The 10,062-nt window shown below is 35.5% G+C and overlaps 2 protein-coding genes across 6 annotated transcripts; one reads left to right on the forward strand and one right to left on the reverse strand.

Moving 5' to 3' along the window:
- On the forward strand, window positions 123–4,147 carry LOC107617990. 5 transcript variants are annotated; one of them, XM_016319891.2, is made up of 4 exons: window positions 123–776; window positions 2,596–2,763; window positions 3,150–3,340; window positions 3,811–4,074. In XM_016319891.2, the coding sequence occupies exons 1-4, from the start codon at window positions 237–239 to the stop codon at window positions 3,929–3,931; spliced, it is 1,020 nt and encodes a 339-aa protein (XP_016175377.1). In that variant the 5' UTR covers window positions 123–236; the 3' UTR covers window positions 3,932–4,074. The 5 variants fall into 5 exon arrangements, with proteins under 5 accessions (XP_016175377.1, XP_016175379.1, XP_016175376.1 ...); XM_016319893.2 differs by having other exon boundaries at window positions 126–776; window positions 3,688–4,147; XM_016319890.2 differs by having other exon boundaries at window positions 126–776; window positions 3,147–3,340.
- Window positions 4,010–10,016, reverse strand: LOC107617989 (GDP-Man:Man(3)GlcNAc(2)-PP-Dol alpha-1,2-mannosyltransferase). Its single transcript, XM_016319889.2, has 7 exons — window positions 9,596–10,016; window positions 8,748–9,034; window positions 8,001–8,187; window positions 6,515–6,583; window positions 6,214–6,407; window positions 4,645–4,754; window positions 4,010–4,538 (listed from the first exon to the last, which is right to left on the reverse strand). The coding sequence occupies exons 1-7, from the start codon at window positions 9,893–9,895 to the stop codon at window positions 4,294–4,296; spliced, it is 1,392 nt and encodes a 463-aa protein (XP_016175375.1). The 5' UTR covers window positions 9,896–10,016; the 3' UTR covers window positions 4,010–4,293.

The raw sequence follows: 10,062 nt of genomic DNA on the forward strand, positions 1-10,062 counted from the left end.
AATGCTTAATGCTTTAAGAGGATTCACAAGAACTTTAAGAAATTAAGAATTCACTAAAAACAATTCAACTCTATTTTCATTGTGGAAAGCTAAGAGGAATGAGATAATCAGTATTAAAGAATAAAGACGAAAAAAGAAAGGAAAAAACAAAAACACATTGGAAAAACACTTCCTAGTATTATGGTGACCTGGTGAGGCATTGGTAGCACAGAAACACAACCACACAAAGAAGAACAATGCGCGCCTCGCCATCGTCACACTCTTCTTCTTTCCTTTTCTCTCAACCACCTTCCTCTTCCTCTTCGACAACACCACCACCACACTCTCTCTCATTCTTTCACCTTTTTCCCTTCCATTTCAAAAATCTCTCCACTCCCAAACCACGCTCCCTCAACAACCACCCTCACTTCTTCTCATGCTCCGCTTCCAAATTCTCTTTGGATGTCGATCATGAAGACGAAGATGAAGATAATGATGTTGCTTCTTCTTCTGGTGATTTATTTCTGACTGATGATTATGATGATGATGATGATGATGGTGAAGATGATGATGATGGTGAAGTATCAGAAGAGTATTTGGCAGAGGATGGTGTGTACATAGAGGTGGTGAAGCTTGGCGAGAACTCACGAAGAATCGAATCCAGAATCTCCGTCAATGCTTCGCTTGATGCCGTTTGGAGCATCTTGACGGATTATGAGAGGTTGGCTGATTTCATTCCTGGCCTTGCCGTTAGCCAATTGCTCGAAAAGGGTGAAAATTATGCTCGTCTCTTGCAGGTTCCTCTCTCTAATTCTTGATTTTCTCCAAATAGGGTATTTCTTTTTCAATTCTTTCGTAGAAATTATTAGTTGTTTGGTCTTCTTTGCAGCATGTTAATTATTAGTTGAGTCAATCACATGGTCCTAGAGTATCGATAATTATTTGGTTCCACTTGACAAATCCATTCAATTTTTCAGCGAACCAAATATTTTCAGGGTCAAAATAGTGGTGGTTGACTTACCATGCCTAGAATGAGACATCATCAATACTACTTTATCAGTGAGCTCATCTTTCGGGAGTTATATTGGTAGTTTTCTTAGTTTGCTGAAATGTGCTGGGTTTGGTTTGGGCTTACTCCCATTTATGTATGAATTCCATTCTTTATTAATGAGGGGATGATATAGTAAGAAGATTGAACTTACCTTATTAGATATTATTTTATTTTGAGTTTAGTCCTGAGAAATTTTGCTGAAGTTTGCTTCCATTGGACATGTCAAGTCCCACGGAAGCAAGGCTGCTTTTGTTTTTGAGAACAGTGTAAGATAAGACACTAAGAATAAGAAAAGGATAAAGACACAAAATTTTGTGTTTTTGTATTGTGTTTGGTGATAAACTAGAACAAATTATAAAAATCTAATTTATTCTCATTTTTTTTTCATTCAAAAAATTTGAGAAGAAAAATATAATAATAAAAAATATAATTATGAAAAATTAACAAGAATAATGAAAGAAAAAATGAAAAATAAGTTATGTCCCTTATTAGTGTTTTCGTGTCCTAATGTCTTTAGACATATTGTCTCTGTCCATGTCTCCTCTCTCAAACACGATTGTGTGTTTCTGAGTCCCTGTCTTAGTGTCCTGTCTCTGTAAACAAACGCAGCGCAAATGTCAAGGACCTCTTTGGTATTTTTCATTCTTTAAGGATGAATTTGTCCAACACAAAATTTCTCGGGAATTAAGTTGTCATTTTACTCTTTTATTTTTTTGTACTGGACAGGGTTGATGAGAAAATGGGTAACAAGATTAAAAGAACAGAAAAGTTTATTTTCCCTTTTTTTCCTGGAATAAGATACTGTAAGGTGAGGATAACTATAAAATGAGAAAGTAATGATTAATTATTCTTGGATCATTTTTGTTGGATCCCATACACAATTTAATTTACTGATTATAGGGTGGTTAGTACTTCACTTTTTCACTTTACAACTACCCTTACTTTACAGGATGAAAACCTTACTTCACTATTTGATGGTTTAGTTGGAAACAGGCATGAGCTTGAAAAGAGTGTTTATATTAGTGACTAAGATTCATACAACTGTTGCAAGTGATTGGGATTGATTAGAATTGATTAGAATTTAAAAGCCTGTTTTGATTATCTTTCCACAATGCTGCATAACAAACAGATAAATACCATACCAAAGTAAGAATTATTTCTTGCATATTGAAAATTTCTCTCTTTATAATGAACCTTCTGGTCTAGAGGCTTAAACAAAAGGCGCATTAGGTTAGAAGCTCTCAGAACTCAAGGATTATGGCCTCTTGGCCCGCTCAATCAATATGGTTGCAATTTGATCCTTCATTTCTTAACCCATGCTCCTAATATCAAAAAGTGTGCCCTTGAGGTGAAAGCTTTGTCTGGACCAGGGTTCTTGCCTAGAATAATACAAATTATTCAGATTCAGAAACATATAATAGACTAAGTTTCACCCATTACAAATTCAATGCCACAATATTTTTTGTTTTCCTATGACCTAAATTGTACACTGATGTCTTTTAGAGATTTTTACTTGTTTGTCTCTAATAATGTTAATTATTGTTCAATGTTCATAATATGCACAGATTGGACAGCAGAACTTGGCATTTGGAATTAAGTTTAATGCTAAAGTAGTTGTAGATTGTTATGAGAAAGAGCTGGAGACTCTTGTGTCTGGTATTAAGCGTGACATTGAATTCAAGATTATAGAAGGAGATTTTCAAGTCTTTGAAGGAAAATGGTCTATTTTGCAGGTATCAAACTTTTTCCTGTGCTGCTGTTGTGATAATTCTTCGAGATCCAGCATAAATATCATATGCATTTTGCATAAATCATAGTTTGAGGCACTCTGTGACATAAGTAGCCTCATTAAGAATTCTGAGATTTCATTAAGTTCATTGGTTTTCTTCTGAAACATTTTGATCAAATCTTGGAATGAATGGGAAAAGGAAGTGAAGTCTATAAATTTTGGAACCATATAGTAATCTGGGATGAGGTATAAAAATGAGTTCAATTTTGACATTGATAGTGTGTAGAAGTGCAATTCATTAATTATCTCTGTTTTGTTAGTTAAAATGTCAATGCAAATTATTTAGGCAATACAGTGCTAAGTATTTAAGCTATGATGGCTTTGCAGCAGTTCAACAATGGAAGTTGTGAAGATTCTCAGGTCCAAGTTAACACCACACTCTCATATATCGTTGATATTAGGCCGAAGCTATGGTTGCCCGTGCATCTCATAGAGGGTAGACTTTGCAATGAGATAAAGAGGAATCTTGTAGCAGTTAGGGACGAATCTCATAAGGCTATTGACAGTACTATACATGCATGGTAATTCGAATTAAGTTGCTGTAATTTACATGAATCATATAAAGAAAAAAAATGGGGAAAAATTGAGACAACAATAGTTTATTCATTAATTCTCTTCTCACTTTTGGAGAGGTGCAAGCTTGGGTAGTTTGAAACTCTTTCTAGTTTCTATATGTTAGACCTTTTCCGATCACTGGATTGAAAAAGAAAAAAAAGACTAATTTTTTAATTAACAGATCTTCAAGCTGGGCCCTATATCTCATCGATCAAGCTTATATAATGCTATGACCCAGATAATAGAGCTTATATAATGCAACCCCCATGCTTAACTTGTTTTCTTTAAGCTGAAAATTGGTGGGTTCATGCAGTGCAGTCAGGAACCTTAAGCTGAGGGGCTGGTGTGATCTTTAAGATCAACTCTACATTGTTTTATGGTTACATGCATAATTCGCAGTCTTGACTCTTGACCTCATCCTCTTTTGCATTCCAAGGAACTTGAAGGAAGAGCTTCTTGGATGGGTAAGGCGCAGGAAGAGCTTCATGGTTAAAACCAGCAATACAATGCTTATTTTCAATATGAAAAATATTAGGAACCAGCACTTTTTATATTAGTCAAGAATTTGGATCATTCCCATTATGTATATATATATCTGTCGTCCTCATTTGAGACTAAGTAGAACAAGCCATATGTAGCCACGTTCACATTAATGGCAGAACGCATCAATTTGATTCAAGATCAATTATATTACAATCCAGCTTTCAACTGTCTACTGTACAAGTAAAAGAAAGCCACCGATTTGTACTTCGGTATAACTGTTACATCTTTTTAAAGAGTAATGAAAACAAAAATGTTCTGCAACAAAATTACTGTTTTTGGAACAAAGTTCCATATAATCCTATAACAATCTGCAGAGGACAGTCTAGGAACTCATCGCGTTAAGTTACAATCACTGACTTGTGGATAGACCAAACCATCATCTAGATCTATGAGAAAGTATAGGGCGTACAGCATCTTTGAAGTCATCATAAAACCTCTGTTCAGAAAACCTCGTCGCTCGTCTCCTCGCAGCCGCAGCCATTGTAAGTCTCTCTGTCTCTGGCATCCCTATAACTCTCAAAATGGCATCAGCATATTCCTCAACGGTGCAGGCAAGAAATCCTGTTTGTTCTCCATCTTCATCTAATACAATGTCCATTTTTGGTCCAGCAGAATTATGAGCTGACACACAAACATCACAAAAATAATTAATGTAAATGCACCCAACATAGAGGAAAATGAAATTTTTAAGTATTTACTTAAAGGTAAAATTTCATACAACACCCACCAATTGGGATGGCACCAGCAGCCATATATTCCACAACACTAATACCAAAATGCTCGTCTGTCATGGAATGGATGCCTGCAACAGCGGCACCTAGAAGTCCCACCAAATCTCTGCAGGTTATGGCAATAACAGCATTGAATATTAAGGTTCTACAAGCACAAACTAGAACAACCAATTAACTGTGTAAAAAGCAAGGTGATTACAATGATCATTTAATTTGATTGAGAAACATTTCGTAATTTATCTGAATCCCGAATATTAATTGAAGCCATTGAAGTTTTTCTCTCTTTTATCGCAATCAGCTAGTCTGAGTTATACGTGTATCATGACTAATAGACTGCTAGTTGAACTCCCATCAACTCCATGACCTAAGTAATGACTAGGAACCATGCAGCCTGCCAGACTCACTATTGATCTTTATAATCTTTGGTAGAATAGCTGTGACTTAGAGGAACCATAATAGGTTGTTCGAGCAAAGCAACAAGATGAATAGGTCAACATACCAATCATGACATTCCAGCAAATAGTTAACAATTTAACCTTGAGAAATAGCTCTACAATAACTGCATTTTATGCTATATATATCTTTGATAGATGATTCAAATCACATATGATCAACCGAATGTCTAGGGACTAGGGTATACAGGGACTAGGGTATATGTTCTACTTTTACAAGAGCAAGGTGCAGCACGTTCAAGTTGAGAAGCAAGAGTATGGTATACTATACTAGTTCCGTAATTCAAACTGACATGGAGTTTAAATCTTGTCTCATTAGATTCAATCTAAGGGGGAAAATAATTTTCTCCGAAATTGTGAAATACGCTTAAAACCAGTGAGACTGAGAATAACTCATTATTTTCTTATTCCAACCAACATATCAGAATATTTGCACCAATTATCCAATCGGGGGTTAAAAAGCATTCATGTATCTGTGAATAGTTGTATTAGTACATTAAGGATTTCTCCATTTCTCTTCAAAATTATTTACAGATACACTTAGGATTCTTTTTTCCTTTAGAAATAAAAAATATTTATGACAACCCTATTCTCTAACTCCCCAAGATAACTAATGACAATACAGCAATCACATTGAAAGACCATCTAAATTAAATTTAAATAATGATGAACAAACAATGCTGTCTTTATAGATATATAGAATAACTGACGAACATTTCTTTTTTTTATTATTATTATATATATTTTATATACAAGAGAACAAACATTTAAACGAATAATAAATGGCAAAACAACATCCACTGAAAATACTTCCCCACATAATTAAATGCCAGCAAGTTGAAAATCTTTTATGTTTCATTGGAGTTCTTTAACATGGTATAATTTTGACTGCCAAAGTACCATGATTAGCGAAGACCAAATGATAAATTTCTGAATAGCACTCTAAAGCCAAACTGAAAGAATTCATCTGCTCCAAACAGAGGAATTAGAAGTATGCCTTGTTCAGAACATTTTTACAGAAGTTTTACTCTTCAGAGAAAGCACTTCTTAGGAGCTTTAGGTAAAACTGGAGAAGTAACAAGAAAAACTTAATGCAAATCCAGTGTTACTGACCTATAAGTTACATTCTTGTGAAATTCCACTTGCTCATTCACATTTAGCTCAATTGCCTTGTCTTTCAACATTTGAAGTCTTTCCTCGTCTGATTTATTTCTACAGCTACCCACGAACTGTAGCCTAGGTTTAGGCAAGCTAGAATCTAATCTCTTAACAGCAACTGAAAAAGCCTCAAGTTGGAGACCGTGCGCCTACAATGAAAAGAAACATGTGAACTGGGTGTAATCAACAAAGGCCTAATGAAAATACCAAAAATGGTTGTACCTCCTGTTCACAAAACTGATAGGAGTATGCCCACCTTCTCTGGTCGAAATTGTGCAACCGATATTATCACGGGAATTTCAGCTGGTCTTTTCAATGGAAGAACCTGCCATATTGCTCATCTGTTAGAATCCATCAGTGATTAGATTACCACAGTAGGCAAAGCTCATGTGTAATGTGTATAGGTATAATATGTTAATAGAGGGAGGGAAAATGTAAGAAATTTAAAGAAAATAGCAGAAAAATCATTGTATTATTAAGGGAGTTCTGGAACCATGTATTCCAGGAACCCTTGAATCATCCATTTATACTTGGGAATGCTGAGCGCTCCTCTATCTCGAGACTCACCAAATGACTGAACCATTTCTCCTTTCCCTCCAAATCCCATTTTTTTCCTTCTAGCCATCCTCACTAATTAATGAACCCTAAAACAAATAGATAGTTCTTTTGATTGTTATTGCTCTTAAATGGAGGATCTCATTCCCTCCATTTTGTATTATTATTCTCTCTGTCAAAAAGAAAAAAGGAAAAAGGAAAAGAATTAGGCCTGTCAACCAATTGATCCTAACCTGCTCTTATTCTTCCTAATATATAATTGTTGAATAACAGGTTCCCTAACTTAATACTGCATATTAATTCGTAAGATAAAGCTACTAAAATATTCCCTCCACCTCTCAAGAAAATTTTCTTTCAAACAACAAACAAAAGGCTCTAACTAGAAATGTTTGTACATTGCCTCATGTGACAGTTATGATTCAACTGGCTTAATAACAAGTTATGTGTAAGAGCTTGGAACCACAAATATTAGGGATAGGCAGTAACAACAGAATAATAAGAGAGTGTAGAAAGGAAATATAGAAATACGGAAGAGAGAGTAGAAGGAAGAGTATAAGAGAGATTGAAAAAGAAATAGAGGAGCTGTAGAGCTGGAAGATATCTCGATGATATTCTCCAGTCTCTAGTTTATTCATGGAAAAGCAAAATACTAAAAGGTAGAGAACAAGGTAGCAGTAGAGCCTAAATCCTTCCTCATCTTACTGATTCTTTTCAGTCCTCTTATATACATTTTTAATCCTCTCTCCTATAAGAGAATCCCTCACTCACTCTCTCCCCACTAACTTTCGCAGCTGTCCTATGTTTACATCAGCTGGTCCCACTCTATTTTCATTTTCAACTCTCTTTTCTTTCATTTTTCAATTGTAAATAAAAGGCAAACGAGCTATTTTACCACTCTCTTCTCTGACTAACTGAACTGCCTCTTTTCCGTCATTATTCTTCTTGTTTTCTTCACTTGGGTACTTAACAGTGCTTTTAGGAACTCAGTGCCATTCAATGGGGAGTACAGAGATTAAATTTAAGTTTAACAAAGGGAAACACAGGAGAAAAGAACAATGAGAACCTTCAATTATTGTAAAGCAACATGCAATACATGAGTTCCATTCCACCTAGCAAAAGCGACATGGGAGAGATGGACTTGTCTTTGTGGCAAAATATTTCAAGCTAATAAAGAACAAATTGCAAACCTGGAGCCCTGAAGTATCACACGGAGGGTAGACCCGCTTAATACAATCTGAAACTCCCCAAAGCTTTTCAATATGTGATTTGGTCCAAGACGAATTGACCATAGCTAGGTGTGTACAAGATCCTACAATCCCATACAACCAGCTGAAGAAGGTATAATAGATCATTTTGCACCGCGAAAGCCAAACACTACAAGAAAATTATTGTCGTATTCTTTAGATCAGGAATAGGTCAAATAAAGTGGTGCAAATTTATTATCATCAAAGATTAAAAATCAATAAAAAAAATCTGATAAATTACCATATAAGTAAATTTTCAGGGAAAGCATAAAAGATGGTCTAAATTTCTGAATCCTATAATCTGTTGAAAATTCTGTGTATTTTGTGCATATTAAAGAATAGATGCATGCATGAGTTGAAGAGAAAGGGAAAATGGGAAATATGACAAAGGAATCAGCCAGTAGAAAAAATTTCACCAGATGAAAACTTCAACTTCAACAATCATATGCCCAAATATTAAAATATCAGGAGAATAAAATGCAACTACTATTAGAGAATCTCCTATCTCATATCTCTTGGCCTCAATATAGTAAGATATGCTATATGTTCAAACTTCAGATTTATGAAATACTGAAAAACAGGATCAATATCATCACTTTTCAAGTGAAGCTAGAGAATGAGAAAAAATAAGACGTATAACTCAGACCAGAAGAGGAAAACAAATATGCAAATCAAAATAAAAAATCAAACCTTTTTGCAATTGAGGCATCATTATTATACATCAGGTGGCGCTGACTAACACGAGAAAGCATATCTGTACTGATAGTTGGGTAGTGTGTATAGCAAATAACTTTACATCCAAACAACCTTGCAAGTGGATAAGTAAATGCATATCCACTTGTGTCAAAATAATATAGAGGAGTGAACTTGCACAATGCTTCCCATGCAAGATACATAGAACCCAGACTTTGACCAATCATGGTAAAGTGTGGATACGTGGTTTCTTCAATCCACTTTCTCTTGTACAAATGAACCACCTGATAATTAAGGATAGACAAAATTTAGTAAGGTTTTTATCAAATCAATTAAACTATTGCAGAATAACTTCTAAAAACGTGATATTGGCCACTGTAAGTAACAACAGTCAGCAACTCAGCATATTAGCAAATAAGGTGAAATTTGTTTTGTACTGTTGGCATAATCCTGTCAGTTCTAGAACCACATGGATCTATGGTGACTCCGTAACTCAAAAGAGAATTCAGTTGTTACATTCATAAATCATAACACATCTACCACCTCAAAATTGAACCCAAGAAAAAAACCCTATTGTTTCTTTTCCACTACTCAATATACTGGTGTATTAATAGGCAAATGTGCCTATTATTCCACTTTTTTATCCGTTGAATGTAGGTAATAATATTAGTCAAGATGATATACACTTCAAATTTTTAGATTCAAATCCTAGAAAGTACAAAATGTATTTTTTTTTTTTTTTGTATGAATATATATAAAACTGATGCTTGATATGAATGAAAAGGATGAAATTAAAAACCTTGAAAGGGTTCTATCAACAAACGAAAAAGGGGATCGTAGAGTACCTTTACAGGAGAGAGAAGCGTGACGCCGAAGCGGTCGACGGCACGAGCCGCCAAGCTCTGTGGCGTGGCATCGTGATCCCCGGTGTAGACAAGGCAGTCAAGGTCAGGGATCTCTTCTTGAATGGCTCTGACTGCGCACCACAGAACCCTCTCGCCGCCGCCGCCGTCGTTGGTGTACGGATGGAAGAACCCAACCGCCCTCTTCCTGCTCGTCCTGCCGCCCACCGCGCGGAGAATAAGTCCCAAAATGACCGCACAGAATGCAGCCACCACCGCAGGGACGATGAACCATATTCCCATCGTCGTCGAGTGAGTGTGACTCCGAAAACAACTAGAATCAGCCACAGTCGAACTGCTATTCTTTGTTGGCTATCGAAAGAGTAGCAGGGTGTTTGGATCCCTTCGAATTAAGTGAAACAAAAATAACTAAATTATTTTAGATAGAATTTAATTTAATTTTTCTTTAA

This window comes from Arachis ipaensis, chromosome B09 (assembly GCF_000816755.2).
Source record: "Arachis ipaensis cultivar K30076 chromosome B09, Araip1.1, whole genome shotgun sequence".
NCBI lineage: Eukaryota > Viridiplantae > Streptophyta > Magnoliopsida > Fabales > Fabaceae > Arachis > Arachis ipaensis.

Bases quoted from the DNA above. Each gene is read 5' to 3' on its own strand.
- LOC107617990 (XM_016319890.2), top strand. From the start codon at position 237: ATGCGCGCCTCGCCATCGTCACACTCTTCTTCTTTCCTTTTCTCTCAA. The intron at 777-2,595 runs GTTCCTCTCTCT...TAATATGCACAG, and splicing joins ATTATGCTCGTCTCTTGCAG to ATTGGACAGCAGAACTTGGC. The intron at 3,341-3,810 runs GTAATTCGAATT...TTGCATTCCAAG, and splicing joins GACAGTACTATACATGCATG to GAACTTGAAGGAAGAGCTTC.
- LOC107617989 (XM_016319889.2), bottom strand. From the start codon at position 9,895: ATGGGAATATGGTTCATCGTCCCTGCGGTGGTGGCTGCATTCTGTGCG. The intron at 8,188-8,747 runs GTTTGATTTTTT...ATTTTCTTGTAG, and splicing joins GATGCCTCAATTGCAAAAAG to TGTTTGGCTTTCGCGGTGCA. The intron at 6,584-8,000 runs GTTTGCAATTTG...GCAATATGGCAG, and splicing joins GTGATACTTCAGGGCTCCAG to GTTCTTCCATTGAAAAGACC.